This window comes from Chiloscyllium punctatum, chromosome 49, assembly GCF_047496795.1.
Source record: "Chiloscyllium punctatum isolate Juve2018m chromosome 49, sChiPun1.3, whole genome shotgun sequence".
Lineage (NCBI taxonomy): Eukaryota > Metazoa > Chordata > Chondrichthyes > Orectolobiformes > Hemiscylliidae > Chiloscyllium > Chiloscyllium punctatum.
Window position 1 is genome coordinate 20,482,785 of NC_092787.1, and position 27,437 is coordinate 20,510,221.

Consider the following 27,437-nt stretch of genomic DNA (forward strand, 5'->3'; position numbering starts at 1 on the left):
TGATTTCAATGGAAAACAGAAGTAACTAAGTAAAGGCTCTTCATTTGACAGATTGAATTAAAAAGTAGAGAGAATGTGAAAGGTTCTACATAGTTCCCCTTTGATGGAAATCAGAATGGGAAGTCATGTTTCTATGGTTACCAAACAAAAAGCATTAAACAAAAGTCATTACGGTTCATTCTAGTGTTGGTGAAGCAGCAAATGATCTGGGAGTTCCCATCAGCTCAGTGGGACTAGTTGTTGGTGTAGCATTGGTTTGCATCGAAGAAGTGGTGCTGGAAAAGCACGGCTGGTCAGGCAGTAGGAATTCCTGATGAAGGGCTTATGCTCAAAGCGTCGATTCTCCCGCTCCTCGGATGCTGCCTGACCTGCTGTGCTTTTCCAGCGCCACACTTTTCGACTCTGATCTCCAGCGTCTGCAGTCCTCACTTTTTCCTGGCCTGGATTTGGGTAAATGTAACATGGCAGGCCAGATAAATGCACACGTAGTTGTGAAGTTGCTGGGTCTATCACCACACCTTAATCATTGGGTTGGGATGGATGAGACAGGTGAATTGCATCCTTCAACCCTGATCGCCAATGGACAATTACTGCCAAGCGTCACCAATTGTAATGGTTCATTGTAACTCACTTGCTGAGGCAATTACAAATCTGATTCCACTCAATCAGATGAACTGCACCAAGTAGTGGGGGAATGCAGTGCACCAGTGAGGCCTTGTAGATCTTAAAGCTCAGGCTGATGTTCCGAGGACCTGGATTATATCTCATCGTGACCAATGGTGAAGTTTGGAAGGTCCTGATGGCATGGTAGTAATATCACTACCTCTGGGCCAGAAAGCCCTGGTGTATGTCCTACCTACCCCCGAGGTGTGTTATAACACACCAAACAGGTTAATTTAGTTTAAAAGGTGGCGCGTAACCAAAGCAGTGAAGACCCACCTGAAAGTCGAGTCAAGTTTCCGATAGGTGTGAAAACAGTTTTGATTATCTCTGATGCAACATACTGCACCAACTCTCCAGCCAACGAGGTCACTTCCTGTGAAATGGGTCCCATCATTTGCCATTGGGTGGGCAGGCCAGATCGCCGCACTGCACAGCAGGATCCCACTAATGGGCTTAACGTGAACAACTTGTGGGTCTGGGCTTTAAACTAGTTGTGAATTTTGTCAGTGAACTTGCTGGGTTTTTCTAACCTGCGTGTTCTCACAGCGATGTGCTGAGGTCTAATGGAAGACCGGGGGTTGAAAGAGGAGGAGAAAAACCTTTTCACTGCGAGAGTGGTTAGGATCTGAAATGTGTGACAGAGGGAAGTCCAGTAGGGATTTCGGAATGAGATTGGGTTGGCACCTGGAGAGAGAGTTAGGGGGTGAGGGCAGGGAAATGGGCTCATCTCTTTCCTTCGGCCGGTATGAACACGTCAGGCTGAAGGACCTCCTCCGTCCCCTGATTCTATGACCCTGTGTTTAATAACATTTATTGACAGAGGATTGGTAAGGGGGCAAAACAGTTAAATCTCCCTCCAACCCCTTCAAGAAATCTTTTGTGTCAGTCAGTCAAAAATTAATGTTGCATTCCCTCAGCACTGCACAAGAGCAGACAGCCTAGATTCTGGACCTAGCGTGTGAATGGGCCTTGGGCCCACCAGCTGACCCCTGACCCAGAGATACCAAAACGTGATTAACAGGAGGAGAGCCCTTTAGGAACACAGCTGGGAGAGCGAGCTGTAGGTTACAATTACAGCAACCTCTGCTAATTTCAAATAAACCTGTTGGACTATAATCTGGTGTTGTGTGATTTTTAACTTTGTCCATCCCAGTCCAACACCAAGCTAATTGATGCTTCCTAATCAACCCGTTCAGGGATGTTAGCATAAATCCTTTGGATCAGGTAGGACATGAACCCAGGCCTCCTGGCCCACACATAGGACCGGTACGGCATAGTGGCTCAGTGGTTAGCACTGCTGCCTCACAGCGCCACAGACCTGGGTTCGAATCCAGCCTTGGGTGACTGTCTGTGTGGAGTTTGCACATTCTCCCTGTGTCTGCGTGAGTTACCTCCGGGTGCTCCGGTTTCCTCACACAATCAAAAGATGTGCAGGTTAGGTGAATTGGTCAGGCTGAATTGTTCCATAGTGTTCAGGGATGAGTAGGTTAGATGTATTAGTCCAGGGTAAATATAGGGTAGAGGAATGCATCTGGGTGGGTTACTCTTTGAAGGGCTGGTTGGGCCAAAGGGCCTGTTTCCACGCTGTAGGCATTCTATGATTACCACTGGAGCACAAGAGACCAAACCTCAGTCAGTCCATTCGAAAATATATACTCCAATCAGCTCAATCTAATTTTCCTCTTCCCTTTTTTGAGGCTCTGTACTTGATCACTTGTTCGGAAAAATGGAAAGCTGTTTAGCAACTTAAACTATAGTGCTCACAGCCCCAGTTGCCTCACAGTGCGTTCCAGTCAGTTAAGTACTTTTTTAAGCGTCTCATCACAGTTATATTATCGCCAGGAATTTAGTCGTGAGACACTATTCTACAAAAGTGTTATTCCTTGTGAGGACTTAGTGGAAAGTGTTTTGACTGCGATTCATGTAGTTCCGCTCAAAACCCATAAGACGTCAAGAAGTTGAAAAGTGGAGTGAAGCTGCCACCAGAACTATAAGATGGAGCAACAGGAGCAGGCCATTCAGCCCATTGAGTCTGCTCTGCCATTCAATGAGTTTGTGGTCGTTCTGATAATCTTCAACTCCGCATTCCTGTGTTTTTCTCCATGACACCTTGATTCCCGTGCTGGGTGGTAATCTGGCAGTCTCAATTTTGCCTGTAGAGCACGCAAAGCAACATGTTTCTCTGTATCTTGGTATGGGTGATAACAATAAATCAAACTCAAACTTAACGACACGGCCTCAACAGTCCTCTGTCGTAAAGAATTCCACAAACTCATCACATTCCGATGAAGAAATGCCTCCTCATCTTCGTCTTAGGTGGGTTACCCTTTACACTTCAAACTACAATAATCGTGCACCTTATGTGATATTCAGAAAGGTTGCACACAGCAGACTAAGTCAGACAGTAGAGACTCCCTATGGATGGCTTAGCTGATTGTGTGAGAGACTATCAGTGATGGGTAGTGAAGGTGATGGTGTGAGAGGAAGATGTTCTGTGGTTTGAACTCTCAGGAAGAAGGAAAGGTCTTTTTGAACTCTGATTTCCTGGTTACCATGATGAAGTTTTGTCACATTATTAGCCTGACATAACACCTTGTGAGGTAGCAGGAGATTCTCAAGTGATTTTGGCTTGATTCCAAAGTGCGGGTGACAATAAACTAGATATAAGAAGTGTTCAAGCATCCTATCCCTTCACTGTTTATTCTCACCACCCCCAATCGTTCCCAACAGCAGACATTTCTGTCCTCGTTTCTCAGAGTGCCGATCTGCCTTGGGATGATGATATTGGAAAGATCAAGATCATATTGTAAACTGCTTGCTGCCTGGTTCCGGCCCGTGTTATAGCCATCTGCCTTAGATTCGTAAAGGTCAGGCTCCATGCGAAAGGATTCAAGCACAGGGTGAATGGAGGGAGGAATCTGGCTCAGTGAGTACCACGTTTGTCTCAGGAGACAAGCGATTGCGAGTTGGAGGCTCAATCCAGAGACGTGAGCACTGAATCTGGGCTGACCACCCCCCCTGAAGGAGTGCTGCACTGTTGCAGGTGCTGCCTTTTGGGTGAGATGCTATACTGAAGTCCTATCATCCCTCTTTGCTACCCACTTTGGAAGCAAATACAGAAGGGCAGATTACTATCTGAATGGCAACAGATTGGGAAAGCAGGAGGTGCAGTGAGACCAGAGTGTCCTTGTAGACCAGTCACAAATAAGCATGCAGGAGCAGCAGGCAGTGAAGCAGGTAAATGGTATGTTAGCCTTCGGAGTGAGAGGATTGAAGTGCAGGAGCAGGGATCTCTTGCTGCAATTGTAGGAACACGTCTGGAGTGACGTGTACAGTTTGGTCTCCTTCCCTGCTTCTGGGGATGGAGGGAGTGCAACAAAGATTTTCCAAACTGATTCCTGGGATATCAGGACTGACGTATGAAGAAAGACTAGATCACTTGAGAATGTAACTTCTGAAAAACATTTTGCGATTTACATATGAAAGAACTGAAACCAACATGGTCATTCTAAAAGGTCAGAGACTTAACAAACAATCCAGGTCTTTTTCAAGATATAATTTCGGTTACATCACACTGTAAACTTTCGCAATAAATTTTATCTCTTATAATCTCATTCTGCACAACCACCTGATGAAGGAGCAGTGCTCCGAAAGCTAGTGCTTCCAAACAAACCCGTTGGACTATAACCTGGTGTTGTGTGATTTTTAACTTGGTACGCCCCAGACCAACACCGGCATCTTCAAATCATTGATTAGTTGGGATTATATTCACTGAAGAATGTCAGAGTAATTTCGTAGAAACCTATAAAATTCCAACAGGACTAGGCACAGGGTAAATGCAGAAAGGATGTTCCCGATGACCAGGGGAATCGAAAATCAGCAGTCACTGTCTGAGGATATAGGGTAGGTCATTTTGGACTGAACTGAGGAAAAATGTCTTCACTCAGAGAGTGGGGGAGCCTGTGGAATTCTTTGCCCCAGAATGTGGTTGAGGTGAAAGCACTGGATGTTTTCTCAAAGGATTCAGATATAGCTCTGAGGGCTAAAAGGATGTGGGGAGAAAGCAGGACCAGGGATTGAGTTGGATGATCATATTCAGAACAGGCTCAAAGGGCCGAATGGCCTACTCCTGCTCCTATTTCCTATATTATTGTTGTTGTAATATCCCATGGCACTATTTAAAGAGAAACACAAGGATGTTTGTGGTGTAGTGATAGTGTCCCTAATTCTGAGCCAGGAGGTCTGGGCTCAAGCCCCATCTGCTCTAGAGGTGTACAAAAACATCTCAGAACAGGCTGATTAGACCATGTCTTTAAAGAAAGACAGGGGAGATACTGCTAGTAGATTGGTCAGCATTTATCACTCAAACAGAATTACATTATCAGTTTTATGTCGCATTGGTATTTGTGGGAGCTTCCTGTGTAAGAATTGGCTACTGTGCTTCCTACATCACAGCAGTGACCAAACTTCAAACATACCTTTAGGACATCCTGACATCATGAACGATGCTAGATAAATGCAACTGATTTCTCATAAGCCAGTTTCACTGGCAGCTTAGTTCAAATACCACAAATCCATGAGAAAGAATTTAATAAAATCGCACGGTGTTTATTTGATAACATCGCACTATTGAGTTTCAGTGCTACAAAATGTGCTTATCCTGTTAAAGGATCAAGGTACAGTACACTGTCAGAAAATATCTTCTGCGTCTAACAATAGAGAAAGATGACAGACATGGAGTGGAAGGAATTCAGGAGAAGGAAATGAATGAAAACAAAATAGTTTTTATTTGTGTAGTACTGTCCACAATTCCTCAGTGCCTTATAGTTAATGAAGCTGCTCTTTATAAACTGAATCTAGACTGACCCCCACCTCTTCCCCCCCCCCCCCCCCCCCCCCCCCTTCCCCAGGGAAGGGCAATGAAAGAGTGCTGCACTGTTGCAGGTGCTGCCTTTTGGAAGAGATGCTAAACTGAGGCTCTATCATCCTCTTTGCTACTCCACTTTGGAAGCAAAACCAGGAGGGCAGATTACTATCTGAATGGCAACAGATTGGGAAAGCGGGAGTCGCAGTGAGACCAGGCAGTGCTGTAAAGTAGGAGGCATGGCAGACAAATCTGTGCATAGCAAGATCGCACAAACACCAATGGAATACTGACCACTATCTTCTGACCTCGGGCCCTGGTTGAGGTGGAGTTACAGATTCCCTGCCCTTTGAACAAACAGTGAAGTGGAATTGTCTATGGGCTTCAGTTTAACTTATTATCTCAAAGCCAGCATCTCTGACAGTGCAGCACCCCCTCAATATTGTCAGCCTGGATTGTGCACTCGGAACCAACAACCTCCTTAAACAAGTGGAGAAAATAAAATAGTTTTAAGACCAGGGATTTTATAACACGCCGGTGGAGCAAGTGGGAACCCTATCTCCTGGCTCAGAGGTAGGGACATTACCACTGCTCCACAAGATCTCTCGGAAACTACACAAAGGCTGGTCGCTGAAACTCTGATTAGTTCTAAGCACTGTCATCACCAGGCCAGTATTTGTTTGTATTATCAGGAATGAAGTTTTATTTTTGTGGTTTTAAGAAGAGACAGGAACCTCCAGGGCACTTTTTCATGTAAATGGCTGACCCCGTAACCTTAGCAACCAAGTGTCAGAAGGGGCCGGGCGTAAGTTTCTGAAAGTATAGGCTGCTTTTGTCCTGTGGCAGCAGCTGAGGAATGTTCCTGAACCTTCTAGATCCATCAGCCTGCCATAGGGAAATGTGGAAACAAATGGCTATCTATATAAATAATAATGGCTCATTTTACATAGCAACTGTAACCAGGTTTTAACTCAATTGAAACGACTTGTTGTTCATTTATAAAAGTCTTAGTAGAGTTATCTTCATCGGAATCTGTGGCATTTCAAAGGGACTTGAGTGTGGAGTCTTTATAAAATATCACATTTCTAAAAGAGGCAGCTCCAGAATGCTGATGAACTGATCATTTAACGTACAGATACAGTGCCTATTGTCAACACTACATTTCATCTAACTCCTTCCTGGAGGGTCTTTTGGGCAAATCGTATGAAACGTTTAGTGGTGGTGATTGAATGCAGACTACTCCCTCCCCAGCCTGCGCTGCTGGTCTGTGATTGACTGTAGAACCGAAAGGGTCAAGATTAGAGCGGTGCTAGAAAAGCACAGCAGGTTGGGCAGCGTCCGAGGAGCAGGAAAAATCGACATTTCGGGTCATCAGGAACACTGATGAAGGGCTTTGGCCCAAAACATCGATTTTCTGCTCCTCGGATGCTGCCTGACCTGCTGTGCTTTTCCAGCACCACTCTAATCTAGACTCTAATCTCCAGCATCTGCAGTACCCACTTGTAGAATTAATAGGTACCGGTTATCAGGAAAGACTGAACAGGTAGAGGGGTTACCTGCAGGAGAGATAACAGGTGAAGTTTGACCTGTATTGGAGGTCTTTAACATCGACTGCTTAATCGGTAGTACAGAATAGAGCCCAACCATCATCCCTCTCTTCTCGTGCTGTGTAAACTGACCTCTCCTTTCTCTCTTGCGTACACGTCAGTCCCAATGAGACAAAAAGCTTCAACTTCACTTCCCTTCTCAGTAAATGCTGGAAGTATTTTGTCGGGTGGACATATGTTTCCACTGGGGAAACTATGGGACCATAACATTTCAGCTGGTCACAAATAAATCCAGTTAGGTATCCAGGATTTGTTGAGAAGGTGGAGTTCTTGGGATTGGAAGTAAAATATTTAAATCATGAGAAATATAAAAACATGGTGATAAGGCCATGTTAGAATGCTTTGGAGCCAGAATGTGAGCACAGACTAGCAGCGCTGAACGGCCTGTTTCTGTGCTGTAACTGTGATGGGCCTCATGGATTATTTAACCTACACTGAAGCAAGATGGCTCCCTCCACAGGACTTAACACAACAGAAAAGCAAACAAGGAAGAACTGGAGGGGAGGCAGGAGATGTATGGGCCAGTCACCTGTAGGAGAATAATGAGAGACATTACTGGCCGAGGTTCTGGTGAACATACAGTCTAGGAGCAGGAGTAGCCAATGGCAGCTGGCTCCGCCATTTATTACAATCTTATCTGGCAAAGGCAACATGGCCAAGGATGGGGTGGGGGAGGGGAGAACATAGGCGATGGGGGAGGGGGAATGGAGATGATAGGGTGGGGGAGGAGGTATGGAGATGAAGGACTGGGGTAAAGGGGATTGCAGGAGAGGGATATGGAGACGATGGGGTTGCGGGAGGGGGATATGGAGATGTTGAGATGGGGGGAATGGGTACAGAGACAGTGGGTGGGGGGGGGGATTATGGAGACATTTGGGTGGAGCAAGTGACATACAGAGATGATGGGATGGGGGAGAGGGATATGAAGATATTGGGATGGGGGAGGGAGACAGAGATGATGGGGCAGGGTGAGTGACATATAGAGATGTTGGGATGGGGGAAAGAGGAATGGAGATGATGGGGTCGGGGGGGGGGAGATGGTTGATGTCATGTCAATCTAAACTCCACATTCCTGCCCACCCCCTTTAACCTGTTACTAATGAAAAATCTGTCTATCTCTTCAAATCCCCTCAATGTCCCAGCACCCACCACACTTTGGGAGAGTGTATTCCACACATTCACCACCCTCTGAGAGAAGTAATTCTTCCTCGGCTCTGTTTTAAATCTGCCGGCCCTTATCTGAGAGAGTCCTAGAGATCGTCAGCACAGGGAAAGCTCCTTCGGCCCATCATGTCAGTCAAACACACCCACCTCGTTATGCTAATCCCATGGGCCCCTCATTCTGGATTGTCCCTTAAGGGGAAATACCAACTCTATATTTACTTTGTCAATCCCTTATAGCATTTTATAAACCTCAATTTGGTTTGATTGGTTTATTATTGTCATGTGCACCAAGGTACAGTGAAAAGTGTTGTCTGATATGCTTTACAGGTGGGCCATGCTGTACAAGTTATACCAGGGTAACAGAGCAGAGTGCAGGATACAGTGTCACCGTTGATGAGAAGGTGCAGAGAGAGATCACATCAATATCAAAGAGGTCCGTTCAAAATTCTGATAACAGCAGGAAGAGGCTGTTCTTGAATCTTTTCTCATTCTTTTCAACTCTGGAGACCTAAACTACTTAGTCTCTTTTCATTAGACAGACCCCTCATCTGTAGCATCAATCTAGTGAATCTTCTCTGAGCTTCCTCCAATGCAGTTACATCCTTCCTCAAGTAAAGGGACCAGAACTGTATGCAAAATGTCAGAAGGGTGATACGGAAAGGTTAACCTGTCTTTCACAGGTTCACATACTGCCGGTACCAATCTAGTGTGTCCTGGATCCAGTCCAGGTCTGGAGTAAGCTTTCTGTTCCCTTGAGCATTAGGCCTTGTTTTCCCAAACCAGACAAGGATACAAGATGACACATTGTCAATACTGGATTGAAAGAGTCTTGGAGTAAGGGTGAATTATATCAATAAACTCATTGGGTCCACTTTGAACCTGTATTTAAATAAATCAATCTGAAGTCTATCTGCTAAATATACTTTTCATTCTTTGATGCTTTTTCAGGTGGTTAGACGGTGCACTTTGTTACAGCATTGACTATATTAAGAATACCAGCTGATGTACGATTATGGTCACTGTGAACTGGAGAATCTGTTAACTCTCTTATCTGTCCCCACTGTAACCTCCTTTCCATCTCTGTTTTTCTTTTTCCATTCATTTCACTGAGTCTGGGCTCCTGTGCAGTCCCTTCCCTCATTGGCAACTGTGCCTTTAGTCAGAGACCCTGTGGCAACATGACCATTAGAGGCATTAACAAAATGTAAAGACTTGCATTTGTATAGCACCTTGAACAACCACCTGAAAGTGTTTAACAGACAATGAAGCGACTTTTGAAGTGTAGCCACTGTTCTTATCCAGGAAGCTCGGCAGCCAATTTGTGCACAAATTACAATGTGATAACGACTGACTAACCCTGATAGTGATGGTGCTTGAGATAAATGGTGCCATGGGCTGTTTCGTGTGGACAGGGCCTCAGTTTAATGTCTTCATGGAAACACAGACTGTGCAGCACTCTAGACCTGCACTGGGATGACTGAAAGACCGATGCTCAGGTTGCCCTCTTGGGTGGACATTACAGACACTGTGCCACTGATATGAAAAGAGCAGGGGAGGTTTCCCCTGGTGTTCAGGCGTTAGCTTTAGAAACAGCAGATGTGGTCACTGTCACATTGTTTTTCTTTGTGTGTGGAGCTGTATTCAAAATAGCTGTACAAATGTTCTACTTTACAGCAGGTCACTGCACTTAAAAATGCTATATTGGCTAGAAAGGTCTTTGGGACTGTGAAAGGTGTTATATAAATGCAAGTCTTTCTGCATAAGCATGTGTTTCTAATAAAACAGATGTGCTTTACATCAGTGCAGTCACTTGAATAGCAATCTCAGGGAGTTGAGATGAGGCAGTGCAGAGTGGGAAAGAGCTGTGCATTGGTATGAGGCTGGTGTGTGTACTTTGACAGCAAGATACAGGCTGGAACACGCTCTCAGATCTGCACAGGGAAGGCAGTGAGGTAGCTAACCCAGAACTGCAGTCTTTTTTTAAAAATCCAGGGCTGCCGAACTGACAGGAAGGAAGCTTTCTTACAGCATCCGCTAAATTCGGTGCAGCACAGAAAGTGGAGGGGGGGGGGGGAGTTTCCCCGTGTCACAGTGACAGGACTCCCAGTGCTAACTGACAGCAGGCAAGCTGTGAAACAGCCATGTGAGGGAGTGTTCAATATCCAGTGGTTCCCAGCACAGGAGAAGGGGGAGAGAGAAAGAGAGAGAGAGGGGTGTGCAGAGAGAGGAAATGGAGCCAACAAGATCGCTGTTCAGCCTTCAAACGGCACTAGCCCAGCCCGTCAAAGTCTGTATGTTCGACCTGATCGATGGCTTGGTAAGTCTGTCTTTCATACACGTCCTTTTGCCACACAGGATTGGAGTTGACATATTCAGAATGCCAGCCCAACTCACACTAACGAGTCTGAAGAATTGTCACTGGACCTGGGACGTTAACCCTGCTTTCTCTCTCCACAAATACTGCCGGATCTGTTGAGTTTCTCCAGCTATTTAACCCTGCTTTCTCTCTCCAGAAATACTGCCAGACCTGCTGAGTTTCTCCAGCTATTTCTGTCTTTATTTTGTTTCAGATTTCCAGCAATTCTTTGTTTTTATTTTGTTTAATGGAATACACCAGCACCCCCCACCCCCCCGCCATTGCTGAGATTGATACAGAGAGGTGGGGGAAATGAACAACAGAAACAATAAATTCGGGTTCTCTTGAATATCCGTTTTGCTTGACAATGTATCCTCACACTATGCCTGGGCCCTAGGGTGTTGGACATTTAAGATTTATTATCTTCTGCTGTCTAAAGTGGATTAGTCCTGCAGCGTTCAAGAGTTCTGGTGGAAAAACAACAGGAAGGATGACAACATTATATAATTGTTAACAATAACATTGCCACGAGGCTAATGATCCTCGTTTCCCCCAAGGTAAAGGTGGCTCAGTGGTTAGCACTGCTGTCTCGCAGTGCCCAAGACCTGGGTTCGATTCCACCCTTGGGCGACTGTGGAGTTAGACATTCTCCCCGTGTCTGTGTGGGTTTCCTCGGGGTGCTCCAGGTTCCTCCCACAATCCAAAGATGTGCCATTTAGGTGAATTGGCCGTGCTAAATTGCCCGTAGTGTCCAGGGATGGACAGGCTTGGTGGAAATTGCAGAATTATAGGGAAGGAGGAGTGGGATGTTCCTTGGAGGGTTGATATGGCCTTGCAGGATTGAATGGCCTGCTTCCACACCGTAGGGCTCTATGATTCTAATACTCTAGGGAGATGGGTTCAAATCCCACCAAGGCAGATGGTGAAGTTCGATTAGATTAGATTCCCTACAGTGTGGAAACAGGCCCTTCGGCCCAACAAGTCCACACCGACCCTCTGAAGAGTAACCCACCCAGACCCATTTCCCTCTGATAAATGCACCTAATACTATGGGCAATTTAGCATGGCCAATTCACCTGGCCTGCACATTTTTGGATTATGGGAGGAGACCGGAGCACCCGGAGGAAACCCACGCAGACACGGGGAGAATGTGCAAACTCCACACAGACAGTTGCCCGAGGCTGGAATCAAACCTGGGACCTTGGTGCTGTGAGGCAGTAGTGCTAACCACCGTGCTGCACCTTGAATTCAATTGTTTTTAAGTTTGAATTTAATTTTTAAAAACTTAGAATTAAAGACTAGACTCGTGTTGATTAGTCCTTTCGGGACAGAAATCGGCTGTCTTTACCCAGTCTGGCCTCGAGGTGAATCTGGAACCATGTGGTTAACCCTTCGCGCCCCTTCGCAATGGCTCAACCCAGGTTCAACAATAACCTGGGATGGGTCAGAAATGCTCAATCACAGAGTAGCACCCATATCCCCATAAACAAATAAACCATTCACCTGTTGCCCAGTCCTTACCATTGCTGCTGTCAAACTCCTGGGCACCTTAGGGCGGCACGGTGGCACAGTGGTTAGCACTGCTGCCTCACAGCGCCAGAGACCTGGGTTCAATTCCCGACTCAGGCGACTGACTGTGTGGAGTTTGCACATTCTCCCCGTGTCTGCGTGGGTTTCCTCCGGGTGCTCCGGTTTCCTCCCACAGTCCAAAGATGCGCAGGTCAGGTGAATTGGCCATGCTAAATTGCCCGTAGTGTTAGGTAAAGGGGTAAATGTACGGGAATGGGTGGGTTATGCTTCGGCGGGTCGGTGTGGACTTGGTGGGCCGAAGGGCCTGTTTCCACACTGTAATCTAATCTAAAAAAAACCTTTTCCCAAGGTTAGAGGTGTTACACTGATGCAGGTAGATTTTGGAAGGAGAAATGGTGGTGTGTTGTGAATTTGAACTTTATTTTTAAACCTGCTGCCTTGCTTTCTGTCACGCTGTTGGGAAGGAAGATGCCTTTGCTGTCCATTCCCAACAGTTAAAAGAACAAGCAATGGGAGTCCTCCACTCAAATCCTAGCACAACCCCACTCCAAAATCAGTGACTCAAAGTTGAGGCAAGGTGTTTTTATTCACTGCTGTGATGTAGGTGTCACTGGCTGGGCCCACTAGCAAGGGCTCACCACTGCCCTTGAGAAGGTGGGGGTGAACTGCCTTCTTGAACCACTGAAGTCCACCTGCTGTGGGTTGACCCACAATGCCCTTAGGGAGGGAATTCCAGAATTTTGAGCCAGCGACAGTGAAGGAACGGCAACATATTTCCACGTCAGGATGGTGAGTAGCTTGGAGGGGAACTTGCAGAGGGTGGTGTTCCCATGTATCTGCAGCCCTTGTCCTTCCAGATGGAAGTGGTCATGGGTTTGGAAGGCACTGTCTAAGGATCTTTGGTGAATTTCTGTAGATAGTACACACTGCTGCCACTCGGTGTCGGCGATGGAGGGTGTGAACATTTGTGGATGTGGTGCCAATCAAGTGGGCTGCTCAAAAAGACAGTTGTACTGTTCGAGTCTCCAGTCATGCAGTGGTCCCACCAAGGTGAGAGGTGCCTGCCCTCCTCCGATGCATACTGGAGGTTGGCAAAGAAAAAGTCACACTTATAGTGCCCGCCAACACCCCCCCGCCCAGACCAAGCCTTGGCCCCAAGCTCTGGAGTCAGCCCCTTATAGATTTACTCAAAAGCAAAATGCTGCAAAACTAAAGTTTTTATTAAAGCTGGGTCATCTCAGTGGCCTAGAAATCTAGAACTCCAGGCTAATGTTCTGGGGTCGTGGATTCAAATCCCACCATGGCAAATGGTGCCATTTGAATTCAATAAAAGTCTGTAATAAATTCTAGCCCAATGATGACCTTGAATCTATTGTTAATTGTTGTAAAACCCATCTGGTTCACTAAGTAAACTTGCATCCTTACCTGGTCTGGCCTACGTGTGAGTCCAGCTCCAGAGCAAGGTGGTTGACATTTAACTGTCCTTTGGGCAATTAGGGACGGGCAATAAATGCCAGTCTAGCCAGCAATGCCAACTTCCCGTGAGTGACCTTTTTTTGAGCTGAAAGTTTCTGACTCTCTACTTGAATGTGGTAATTAATGGAGAACAGAGAAAATCAGTCACTTTGGAATAAAAGCTGAAGATGCTGGAGAAACTCAGCAGGCCTGGCAGCATGCGTGGAGGTGGAAAGCAGAGTTAGCGTTTGCAATCCAGTGACCCTTCTTCACCACAGTCATTTTGTGCTTTGACCTTCTGACCTAAAGGCAGAAACCTCTGCATCTTAGCAGCAGATTCATGTGTGGTATTATACACACTGTTGTTACACATATTGTGGAGTAGAACTCTCCCTGATTTAACAAGCTCTTGTACAGTTTGCATTAAACAGTGTTTTGGCAGGAAATGTAAACATTTCAAATTATAGATGTGTTATAAAGGTAAGTATACATCAGTTTGTAAGATACTTACCTTTGTGTATAAATAGATCGTATTATTAGAAATAAAATTACATAAAGTTATGCGAATTTAGTCTGTAATTTCCTATTTCCTGCTGTATATTTATATGTACCTTGTATCTGGTATATATTTATGTTCCTGTGCCTCACTGATATCCCTGCTCTGCTGAGTTATTATTTGCGATGTCATAGCCTTTGGTCTACTGTATATTTAGCATGCACACATGCACAAACACACACACTTGTCTCCCCTTTTAAAGTCGATTTTTCTGGAGCTTATAGGCCTGTTAGTCACACACAACTTGCTCCTTCTTTGCCAATAATCGAATATAATTCAGGCAGTAAGCAGCGATCTGACCCTTCTGTTCGTGTCAGATTAATGATTCTTTACCCATTTGACTTACTAACTAGTCTTATTGATAAGAGAGTAGTGAACAATCCATCACGCTGTCTTGTAGGCCAGACCAGGTAAGGATAGTAGATTTCCATCCCTAAAAGTGAACCAGATAACAAACAAGAGTGATTACACAGTCACCATTAGATTAAGACTTTAGTGAATTCAAATTTCACCAGCTGCTATGATGGCATGACCGAACCAGAGGACACAGCTTAAAAGTACGGGGTAGGCCATTTAGGACAGAGATGAGGAGAAACTTCTTCACCCAGACAGTGGTGGATGTGTGGAATGCTCTGCCCCAGAGGGCAGTGGAGGCCCAGTCTCTGGATTCATTTAAGAAAGAGTTGGATAGAGCTCTCAAGGATAGTGGAATCAAGGCAGGAACAGAATACTGATTGAGAATGATCAGCCATGATCATAATGAATGGTGGTGCAGGCTCGAAGGGCAGAATGGCTACTCCTGCACCTATTGTCTATTGCCATTTGAATTTATTCTCCCCAGAACATTAACCAGAGGTTCTTGGTGACCAGCAATCCTTCTCTTCCAAGCTGCCACATGTAGCCATTCTGCTGTTCTCCTCCCCCCACATCAAATTGATACTCTCCCAGTTCATGTTGGCATTCTCTTGCCTCTTCCATTCATTGGGCACTGCTCCTATTGTGTTGTTTCTCTCCGTTATCATCCCCCTTGTTTCTCCCCTGCCCTCGCACCTTCCTGCTGACACTATCACTGTGAGTGCTTGCTGCTGCTGCTGCATCTCGTGACTTGGACCAGATGCTCGAAGACCTGATCTACACGTGTTTTTTGCATGAATGTAAACGTGTCGTTTCTTCAGAGCATCTGATGTTTGGCAGTTCCTTGAGTTTTTTACTGTGTGGGGATAGAATGCTGCTCATCTGAGAACCCTCTGTCCCCCCTGAGACCCACATGCAGGTGGCTGGTGCTATCAGACTGTATGTTTGGAGGACAGTGTGACTCATTGGAGGAATCCACGTATCATCCACCCATGAGTATCACCATCTTTACTCTGGCCTTTAGCTCTAGATGGTTTACAGTCAGCCTCTTCTGGAGCAGATGGGACTTGAACCCAGCTCCTCCTGATCCAGGGACAGGGACACTACCAGTGGTCCACAAGAGTCCCTAACTACTGGGACAATTTGGCAGCCACAGGATTTGAACCTGTGTTGCTGCAGAGGCTGGAACCTGAGTCTGGTGCCTCAGACCGCTTTGCCATACAGTTCTGCAGTGTCCAGCCTTGTAACAGCTCCCACAGCCAGCATTCCCTCTAATTTTCTTGTGGGAGCTTCTGTGTGTGGCAATGTTGAGCAGAACCAACAACCAAGGCCATGATTTGCACACTGATGCCAATCACCAAGTGTGGGATATCGAAATGGCAGTGTGTACGAAGTTTAGAGGGAACGGCACTCACAGCGTTCCTTTCACTGTGGTTGAGTGGGTAGCACACTTGACTCAGTGTTGGCAGGTGCTGGGTTCATGTCCCCCTCTAGGATTTGAGCTTGACATTGCAGACTTGACACACTGCGGTGCAGTGCTGTGGGTGTGCTGCGCTACCTGCTGAGGTGTTCAGCTGGGAAGTTAGACAAAGCTTTGGTTTCTCACCTCAGTTGAGTGATAAAAGATTGTTGAACGGAATATTGAGCACCAGAAGCTGGGAAGTGATGTGTTGTTTACTCTGCTTCCCTCTGACAAGAAGTGCCACCCCCACAAACCAGGTGTGAATACCCTGACCAATAGCAGCCCAGATCACTGAGCTGGATTTCCAGTTCGAACTCAGTGGGACAGCATAAGGCACAATTCAAAACTGGCACCTGCCTTTGTCTGGGAGAGGAAGGAGATCATTACCACACTGTGTCGACTGTGGGTTGTGTGTTATTGAACATGTGTTAAAGTTCATAAGACCCAGCACAGAATTGAGACCATAAAACAGAATGTCTGTAGAAAACACTCTTTCATCAGACCGAAAGAGCAGCGTTAGCTTTGTGCAATATCTGGCTGACACGGCTGTTCTAGTTTATGATGGGGACTTTTCAGTGACAACAGATTTGAATGTGGGTGGTTTTCATTTTCCAGTCTAAATACATTAAAGGCTGTTATGACTGCGCCGCGATCGTGGTAATACTGAAACTGGCTCTCGGCACTTCCAATCTTTCTTGCTCTTCTGTCCTGAAGAGACAATGGTTGCCGAGTGATTTATTGCCCAATGAGCGGGAGAAAGTTGGATAGTGGGAGGGTGGATGGACCGAAGAGACAGAGGAGCTGGAATGGAGTGAGATGGGAGATCGAACAGGCTGTACCAATGGGGAACATTCATAGAGTGTAGAACGGTACAGTACAGGAACAGGCCCTTTGGCCCACTATGTGTACCGAACGTGATGCGAAGTTAAACTAATCCCTTCTGCCTGCCCTTAGGCAATGTCCCTCCATGCGTTGCTTATTCATGTGTTTATCAAAAAGCATCTTAAACGCTCCTATCGTATTTGCCTCCACCACTACCCTCTGGTAGTGTGTTCCAGACTCCTACTACTCTGTGTAAAAACACTTGCTCCTCATATCTCCTTTGAACTTTACCTCTCTTACCTTAAATGCATGCCAATAATGTTAGACATTTCCACTCTGCGGGAGAAAGATTCTGACCATCAAGCCTATCTGTGCCTCTCATAAATTTATAAACTTCTATCAGGTCTCCCCTCAGCCACCAACCCTCCAGAGAAAAAAATTGGGGTCTGTCCAGCCTCTCCTTACATCTCATCCCCTCTAATCCAGGCAGCATCCTGGTAAACCCCTTTTGCACCCTCTCCAAAGCCTCCACACCCTTCCTGTAATGTGCCAACCAGAATTGAACAGAATACTGTCAGTGGTGGCCGTACCAAAGTGTTATAAAGCTGCAAAAGCATTCACAGACTGCTTATCTCGATAAACCAAAAAGAACAAAAGCAATTAGTTGAAAGGGAGGGGGAGCTGAAGAAGGAGATAAGAAAGGAACTCTGGGCCAGTCTGCCATGTAGATTGAGGCAATGCTGTTGGACAGAGTGCTCACGTGACTATGTGTGGTGGAGACGCTAAATTGAACCAAGTGGTGGGATATTGGTCAGGGGATGTGCACCAAGACCAGCCCTAATTGCCCTTTAACTGAGGGCTTGCTAAGGCATCTCAAAGGACAATAAGGAATCAACCGCAGGGAAGCATAGAGACAAGAGTGCACCATGTGGCCTGACAAGTCTGCTCCACCATTCAATATGATCATGGTCATCAGCCTTTCAACTACACTTGGCCATTCACCTCTCATATCCCTCGCTTCCCTGAGAGACCAAGCATCTCTCTAGTTTAAGTATATTCAGTGATCACATCTACACTCTTCTGGTGTAAAGATACTGTATTCTTTTCAGGGAAGAAATTTCTCCTCAGTTCTGAACCTTCAACTCCTCCACCTGCAAATCCGACCCCTGTTCTTGATGCCCTAGCCAATGGATCTAGGATCTCATTATCACTGTAATGTCTACAGTACAAGTATATCCCTCCTTTTAAATATGGAGACCTAAATTGCAAACAGTATTCCTGGTGTTGTCTCAGCAAAGCTGTGTCGGATTGTAACAAGACTTCTGTATTCTTGTATTCCAATCTCTTTGGACTGAAGGCATACATTATATTTACCAAATGCTTGCTGTAGTTGCATTCTAAGGTTTTGTGTTCTCTTGAACATCAACATCTATAGTATGGATCTGAAATTGCATGTAGGCCAGACCAGGTAGGGGTAGCAAACTTCCTTCCCTAAAGGGCATTAGTGAACCAGATGGGTTTTTGTTATAAATTATTAACTTAATTGTCACCTTAAGTAATACTTAGTTTTCCATGTGGCTTTTTTTGATTAAGTTACTTCAGTTCTTGCTGGAATTTGAACTGCTACATCATTCATCCAGGTGGGATGTTTTTCAGACTGGAGGCCTGTGACCAGTGGTGCGCTCCAGGGATCAGTGCTGGGTCCACTGCTTTTTGTCATTTACATAAATGATTTGGATGTGAACTAGGAGGTAGAGTTAGTAAGTTTGCAAATGACACCAAAATTGGAGGTGTAGTGGACATCGAGAAAGGTTACTTCAGAGTACAACGGGATCTTGGTCAGATGAGCTTATGGGCCGAGGAGTGGCAGATGGAGTTTAACATAAATAAATGTGAGGTGCTACGTTTTGGTTGGGCAAATCAGAGCAGGCCTTATAAACTTAATGGTAAGGTCGTGGGTAGGGTTGCTGAACAAAGAGACCTTGGAGTACAGGTTCATAGTTCTTTAAAAGTGGAGTCACAGGTAGATAGGATAGTGAAGGAGGCATTTAGTACACTTGCCTTTATTGGTCAGTACATTGAGTATAGGAGTTAAAAGGTTGTGTTTGAAGGCATAGGTTTAGGGTGAGAGGGGAAAGATTAAAAGGGACCTACGGGGCAACTTTTTCACACAGAGGGTGGTACGTGTATGGAATGAGCTGCCAGAGGAAGTGGTGGAGGCTGGTACAATTGCAACATTTAAGAGGCATTTGGATGGGTATATGAATAGGAAGGGTTTGGAGGGATATGGGCTGGCTGCTGGTAGGTGGGACTAGATTGGGTTAGGATATCTAGTCGGCATGGATGGGTTCGACCAAAGGGTCTGTTTCCATACTGTACATCTCTGTGACTCTACTGATTCAGAAATACAACTGCACTGCTAGCAGTCTCAGTAAGTGGAGTACTTCTTTTAGTTTGTGGCGTTTCTGCTTTCTTTCATCGATTTGATCAGCATTATGCCAAATTGTGTCGCTCATTAAGTGTGGCAGCAAGACGAGACAACTTGCATTTATATAGTACCTACACCATAGTAAAACATCCGAAAAAGTGCTTCTGAGGAGTAGTTATGAAACTGAATTTGTCATTTTGACAAATAAGGAGATATTAAAACAGGTGGCCAAAAGCTTGGCCAAGGGGTTATGTTTTGAGGGGAGAGAGCCTTGGGGATCAACTTACAGCATTTAGAGGCCAGGCAGCTCAAGGCATGGCCTTCACTGATGGGATGAGGTAGACCAGGGATGCATAAGGGCTAAGGAATGTAGAGTTCACAGCCTAGAAAGTGCTGCTCTTGTGAACTTTATCATAAATAACATCAGTTATGTCAGGGGTTATGGCACTCTAGAGAGTGGAAGGGTGGATATGGTGTCTTGTGAATTTATGTTGAAGCCACAAGTAACATGGACTGTGTCAAAGGTCAGCGTTAATGGAGTGAGTGAAGAGCAGTAAAATTACTGGCCCTCTTGTTTCACATTAAAACACATGCACTTGGATTTTCGGAACAGATTGTTCTTGGGATCTAGATGTCACAGGCAAAAACACAAGAAATGCACTCCATAGGTGTTTTGGGTAGATGGCTGCCACTTTTAGCCTACAGTGGTAATGGAGAGGGCAATACTGGCCTTTACACCCAGCAGTAATGTACGATCAGTGAGTGCTTTGTGTTCAGTGTCACAGGCACATTCTTGGACGTTCATGGAGGCTTCAGCCCAGTGTAGGAACTGAGGCCTTACCATTGGCATCATGAACCAGCCATCCAACTCACTGAGCTAACTGACCCCCTGGAAGGTCTAGGATGGCAGTCAGTTACCATCTGCTCTAAGCACTCATCTCTCCCTTTTCTAAATAAATTTATTTTCTGAAAAGGGCACGGTCACTGAGAGTTTTTAGCGGGGCTGGTTTGAACAGGTTTACCAAGTGAGTTACCTAACCTTGTGGACGTGAAGTCTGATACCACCCCCTGACCTGTGCTAACCAGTTGATCAGGGAATTGCATTTGCACAGGGCACACCAAAATAATTTGGAGAAGTAGACTAATCTCTCTCCAACCTTCTGTCTTGTAAAGATCTTGGTGCTTTCTCCACAAGAACTGGAGAACATTAGAGGGGGCCAGAGAAAGTCCTAGAGGGATGGACTGAAGGTGTCAGCTGCTGATGAGGATGGTTGAGGTGGGGGTGGGTTGGATTTCGAGTGGATTGAAGGAAGGAGATGTGGAATTCAGTGCCAAGGAGAAGGTAATGTCAATACTGTCTGAAGCGTACCCACTGTTCACACACAGCAAATGTGGTATCCAATTTGTGCACAGGGCGATCCCACAAATAGCAGTGAGCTAAATGGCCAGGTCCTGTCGCATTGGTTGAGGAATGAATATTTGTGGGCCCATCACGGGGGAGGGGTAATGAGGCTTCTCCCTGTTCATCAGCCAAAATGTCAGCAAGGATTGTTTTAATTTTCCTCCCAGTATATGAACTGGGGAGAAAAAGTCGGCCAGGTTTCTCGCTGCTGTTTTTTTCCCCCCTTTTTTGTCTAGTAAAATCTCTGATTTGAAAGTGCATGCATGAGGGTGTTGGCATCAGGCTTTTGTTGACCCTGCCCCCAGCACCGACAGCTCGTGTTCCTTGTAGGTGTTCACCCTGGCCATTCTCCAGGGCGTTGGGCCTCGGTGGCTGCAGGATGACCACTTGGACAATGACCAATGGACAGCCAGTGGAAAAGTCATCGCCGTCGCCATTGGTGGATGTGTCTTGATTTGCCACCGCCCTACGCATTGGAGTACCCTCCCTACACCTCTTCCCCCTCTGTACCTCCCCTTCCTCACTTAAATCACCAGGCTATAGTCCATCAGGTTTATTTGAAATTGTAAGCTTTCGGAGCAGGGGAGTTACAGTGTGGAAGTCTGTGTTCTGTGGCAGCGTCTGATTAGATTAGGAGAGAGACAGAGAAAAACACCCCTTTTGGAACAGCGTGTTACAGAATTGCCATCCCCTCCCCAGGTGGGGGTTGGGTTCTGCTGCCTCACACAATAATTACATAGCAATGGAACTGACGGGGGGAGGGGGGGGGTCATCACATCTAAAGCTCAGCCTCCCCCTGTGATTCCTTTGAAATAATACACACTTCATGGGGAATCCTGCCATTATCCCATAAATGGGCCTGATGACATAGTCCTGCTGCTTCCGCCATGAAGAGAGGTAACTTGTGCAGTGATGATGGAATTTTCTTGGCCGGTTCCAGCCTGCTGTCTGCTATAACGTGGAGCCGAGGCACGGGGTTCAGACTGTAGATTAAGTCGAGGGATCTCTTGTCCTTTCTGGTAGATGTAGAAAATCCGATGACACTGTTTCAAAGACAAGCAGATGATTGTCCCAAGGGTCACGGCCATTTCATATCTGTCTATCAACTTCACGTTAAACAAAAACATACTGTCTGTTCATTATCACACTTCTGATTGTGTCTCGTAGCTAAATTATCAGCTACATTTCCGACATTATTGCAGTGAACCCAAATAGAAGGTGCTATGGAAATAACTTATTTTCTTTGTTTGTATGTGATATGGGCATCACAGGCTAAGGAAAGCACATTTTGTCCATCTGCTCTTACTCTTGAATTGATTGGCTCTCTAAGCCATTCTGAATAAGGGTCACTGGACCCGAAACGTTAACTCTGATACCTATCCGCAGATGCTTTCAGAGCTGCTTTTGTTTCTGATTTTCCACACACGTACTTCTTTTGAGTTTTCATTTCGGAAGGCACTTAAGGGTTGCTGTGGGTTTGGAGTCACATGTAGTCCAGACAGGGGAAGGACGGCAGATTTCGTCCTGGAAAGGGTATGAGTGAAGACGATTGGGCTTTTAATGACAGTCGAGGGCAATTACATGGTCACTCAGGTGCGCCGAATCCGCCTGGATTCAAACTCACGCCCCTAGAGTTTTACCCGAGGGCTTGAGATTATTACCCCAGTGAGGTAAAAACAATGACTGCAGATGCTGGAAACCAGATTCTGGATTAGTGGTGCTGGAAGAGCACAGCAGGTCAGGCAGCATCCAAGTAGCTTCGATTTTGATGCTGCCTGAACTGCTGTGCTCTTCCAGTACCACTAATCCAGAATTATTATCCCAGTGCCATTATCACTGTATCTCTGCCTCCTTGGTACTGCTATCAGGGAACTCAAACATCCAAACGTACTTTCCAGGAACTTTAATGTGACCGGGAGTGTCGTGGTTGTAACGAGGTCAGCAGTTGGACATCACAAAATCTGAGCTCCATGATTGGAGCTTTTTGTCAACTGATTAAAAAGTGGTTGGGCTTCCTGGGGGTGGAAATCGAATAAAGATTTGTGCACCTTGTGTCTCTCACTGGGTCTCACACCTGCGCGCACACAGACACACACCCACCATGGGTGCTGGGAAGAAAGAGAGGAAAAAAAGGGGGGAAAAAAAGTGTGATTTTAAAAAAAGATTTTAAACAAGAAAAAAAATTAACAGGCGAGAAAAAGAAAATAAAAAGTGGTTGGGGGGATGGTGGAATGTCAGAGGTACTGACCCTCTGATAGCTAACTCTGACTCTGGTACTGCCGCTTCAATGTGGAAATAGAGGGTGACAGGATACTGGCCTGTGTGGAGTTATTTCAGCTTACATCTTTCACTCTTTACAATCTCTGAAATTACCTTTCTACAAATGCACATCCTGATTTAGTATGTTAACAGACCCCTCCATGAGGGTAATTGAGGCTTGTCTGGGTGCTCCCTTACATAGTTTTCACAATGCTGTCCAGAGCAGGCCAGAGTACAGCACTGATAGGCAACACTGTTGGAGATTTAAAGTAATTGGCAAAAGAAACAAAGGAGATATGGGAGAACCCGTTTCCATGCAGTGAACTGCTAAAGTCTGAAGCACACTGTCTGACAGTGTAGTGGAGGCATTTAGAAGGGAATTGGATGGTTATTTGAAAAGGAAACCTGCAAAGTTTACATGGAAAATGACAGGAGAATGGCATTAAATAAAATACTCATTTGGATAGCCAGCACAGACAAAATGGTCACATGCTGCACTGTAACAATTGTGAGAGGTAAGTTGTTGGAACTGGATTAGGGATGGGGTCTTCTCTCGACTCTGTTCAGGTTTGGAGTTCTGTTTGGTGAGGCACACAGTCAGCTGTGTGACCGGATGTCTAGATTCGTACTGTTGACAATCCATTTTTTTCCTTTAGTCAGTTCAAACCACTGACCACTGCTATTTGGCTTCAGAATTGGTATTTTGACCTATGCAGAGTCTATTTATTTTCATAAGTCTCTGACAAAAGCCTGAGTTTGTTCTTGTATTCGTAGATTTATAACATGTTCCATATATTCATAGAGTCATACAGCACGGAAACAGACCGTTCGCTCCAACTCATCCATGCTGACCAATTTTCCCAAACTAAACTAGTCCCACTTGCTTACATTTGGCCCATATCCCTCTAAACCTCATTAGAGCATATTATGGTTTTCCTGTTTTGCAATAGAATGATCCTGCTTAATGTTCCTGGCCTGTAGACAACAGAGTTTCAAAATCCAAGCAATTTCTTTGAGAAAGCTGTTTCTGCCCAAGTGCATCTACCTTGATGGGACAGAGATGCACGAGTCGGATAGCACCCGTGGTCTCGGTCGCCTCTTTGCTCGGTTTGAGCAGCACAAACATTATTGACACGGTTTGTCCTGAGGAGCGAGAATGGGCACAGAGTCAGAAAGCCAAACCAGCTTTTTCTAGGAGGTCACATTCCAACCTTAATTCCCAGTGGGATGAAATCGAATCGTTCGCTGTTTCTCCTCCGTGTCTTGTGCATACATCAGAGCAATTGTAGGATTTGATCAGTGGCATGTGATACGTGTACACTGGTAAACAGAAGGCAGGCTGGAGAGAGTTAGAAGTGTGTTTATCAGCCTCAGCAAGGTGGGTATGGCCTGGTTCAGTGAGCTGTGGTCTGAAGTTTTATGAGTTCAAGTCCCAGCCCTGAGGTTAGAACTGCATGCTTCGGCAGTGTTGAACTGACTGAGTACTGCCCTGTAGGGAGGGATGTGTACGGTGTTTCAGATAAGTCAAGTTGTTAGATCAAGCCCCTGTCTATTTTCTGCAGTGGGAGATGAATGCTGATGGCCCCTTCATTGAGACAGTGATGGTGTTTATTATGGTGGTGTCATGGCTAAGATTTTATTGTACAAACAACACGGTGAAAACAAATGATGTTGTCATCCCTGTGCATGGGATGTGCGCAGATTGCCTGGAATGACAACAGGAACTGCAATTCATTGACAGTATTGCACTTTTTGGGATGCCTTTACTCTGTCAGTGGTGTTATACCAGTGATGGCAGTGGATATGGAAAATAAGATGCATTGCAGTGACTTGTCTGTCTTCCTTGGTATCTTTTCAAGCTCACAGCCTTTAGATTACTTAGTGTGGAAACAGGCCCTTCGGCCCAACAAGTCCACACCGACCCTCCGAAGAGCGACCCACCCAGACCCATTCCCCTACATTTACCTCTTCACCTGACCTGCACATTTTTGGACTGTGGGAGGAAACCGGAGCACCCGGAGGAAACCCACGCAGACACGGGGAGAATGTGCAAACTCCACACAGACAGTCGCCTGAGGTGGGAATTGAACCCTGGTTTACCATCAAGCAGGACAAGAGGCACATGGGAAACTGCCCCCAAATGTGAGCCCTCCCCTCTCCCTGAACTGCATGTGATCCTGATTCAAACCAATATCTCGTTCTGTCTCTGGACCCACGTACTGGGGCTCCCTCCCTAACTGCGCTGAGTGCATTTACAGCTCGTGGGCTGTAGTGGTTTGAGAAGGCACGGTGGCTCAGCAGTTAGCACTACTACCTCACAGCACAGGGGACCTGGGTTCGATTCCAGCCTCAGGCAACTGTGTGGCATTTGCACATCCTCCCTGTGTCTGCATGGGTTTCTACCACAGTCCAAAGATGTGCAGGTTAGGTGGATTGGCAATGCTGAATAACCCACAGTGTTCAGGGATGCCTAGAATAGGTATGTTAGCTATGGCTAATGCAGGGTTGTGAGGATGGGTCTGAGTGGGATGCTCTTTGGAGGTGAATGGCCTGTTTCCACACTATAGGAATTCGATTCTATTCAAGACCGCTCAGCATCACATCCTTGAGGAGAATAGGCAAGAATTGTGACCCTAGCCAGTGATGCTCCGGAATCATGTCAACAAAGACAAGACCTTCTGTAGATGACTACCTTTCAAATTTGTTTCGATTCCGTGTGAAGGAGCATTTTGAAAACCGTCACATTTGAATTGTTGGGAGCGGAGGGGATGGGCTGAGGCAGCTCAGCATAACTTATGGGCACAGACCATTAACGATGAGGAGCTGAACAGTGCAGACCAATTTGCTCTGCCAGGTTAGTTGGTCTCGCCCAGGGAGAGTTGGGATGGGGGAGACAGTGACTGCCTCCATTACCCTTCAGCGCACTCTCACACCAATGTGTCAGACTCTGGCTGAGACTCGGGTTGGCTTCCCTAGGAAGCACCCTAGGGTTGAATAGCCCGTCAGCACACACTCCAATCAAAGGCCACAAATCGTTCGGAGATGCATTTAAGGAAATGTCAGGGCACCTGTGCAAGCGAGAAAGGTTATATTGATTGGGGTGAAGGTGCGAAAGGCTGACTGGCTGTTGAAATGGTTCACAGACACTGACATTCAGTCCAAGGGCCTGGTCCCGAGTGGGAAATTTTGTGAAGCAATTCCTCTCCTTAATTTGATTCAGCACATGTTGCAAAAGAAGAGTGAAAATCCAGGAAAAATAAAAACTGTAAAAATGGAAATTCTTGCCTCAGGAGCAGTCAGATGGAATAATCTTGCATTTCTATAAATTCACTGTGCACAAAGGACACTTTACACACACTGCTGGAGGCAGTGGTGACATATTCCTAATGTCTTTCTCTTAATAAACATTGCAAGGACTATTATCAGTCTTGCCAGCATTGCTCACAATCCTTATAAGTGGATGTACTGAGCTTACAAGTGAAGGAAGGTGATGGTCTTGTAGTAATGTCACTGGATTAATAATCTAGTTAAAGCCAGACTAGGGTACATGGGATTGAATCTTATCAGGACGGGCATAAAATTTGAGCTAAACAAAGTATTTGGAATTAAGAGTTAGCCTACTATTTGCTTTTAAAAATATCCATCTGGCTCACTCATACCTTCAGGGAAGGAAATGTGCTATTTAGCATATATGTAACTCCAGTCCAATGGCAATGTGTGACTGGGAGGGGTGGTCTTAATTACCCTCTGAAATTGCCTGAGAATATCACACGGTATTTTCCCTAATCATCTATCCAGGGATCTAATATCATACCTTTGGATTACCGTAGAATGCCTGCAGTGTGGAAAGAAGCCATTCGGCCTATCAGGTTTACCCTATCCAGACCCTAAGCCATTAGCCCAGCATTTCCCTTGGCTAACCCACCTAACCTACACCTCCCTGAACACTATGGGCAATTTCCAATGGCCAACTCACCCTAATATGCACATCTTTGGATCTTGGGAGGAAACTGGAGCACCAAGAGGAAACAGGAGTGGAGGGAATGTGCACACAGGGTGGAATTGAATCCGGGTTCCCTGGTGTCGTGAGGCAGCGGTACTAACCACTGGGCCACCACACCACCTCAGGAGGTTGAGACTTAAACATGGAGCCTTCTGGCCTAGAGCTAGGGATGATGGCCCTGCATCACAAGACCCTTCTGTTTCTGATGCTTCTTTTGCAAATTACCTTAAGCTTGTGCTATCTGAAGTATCCTTAAATGCATTCATGTAAGTCACCCCTGACCGGTATGCAGTAGCGAGTTCTGCCTTCTCATTCTCTCTGGGTAAATTCTCCAACACTCAGTAAATCAGACTTCATGGAAGAGTAGAACTTTGAGAATGCTAACCCATTCTGGATATGTCTTGCCTGCTGATTGCAGATGACAACACAGGGAAGGGGTAACAATCTTCGTTACCATTGGGGGAGCTGATATAATTCTTCTGACTCCAGAGGGTCACAGCTTGCCCAGTATT

The 27,437-nt window shown here is 45.8% G+C and overlaps 1 protein-coding gene across 2 annotated transcripts in view; it reads left to right on the forward strand.

The window, feature by feature from the left end:
• LOC140469347 (ral guanine nucleotide dissociation stimulator-like) overlaps positions 1-27,437 on the forward strand; it is a 191,106-nt gene that overhangs the window by 51,961 nt on the left and 111,708 nt on the right. The window contains exon 1 of one of the 2 annotated variants that reach the window (XM_072565777.1): positions 10,385-10,615. The exons of the other annotated variant lie outside the window; for it this stretch is intronic. Coding sequence (XP_072421878.1) covers positions 10,529-10,615 — 87 coding nt within the window. The 5' untranslated portion in view covers positions 10,385-10,528. Of the gene's footprint in view, positions 1-10,384; positions 10,616-27,437 lie in introns of those variants that run through there. 2 annotated transcript variants of the gene reach the window in all.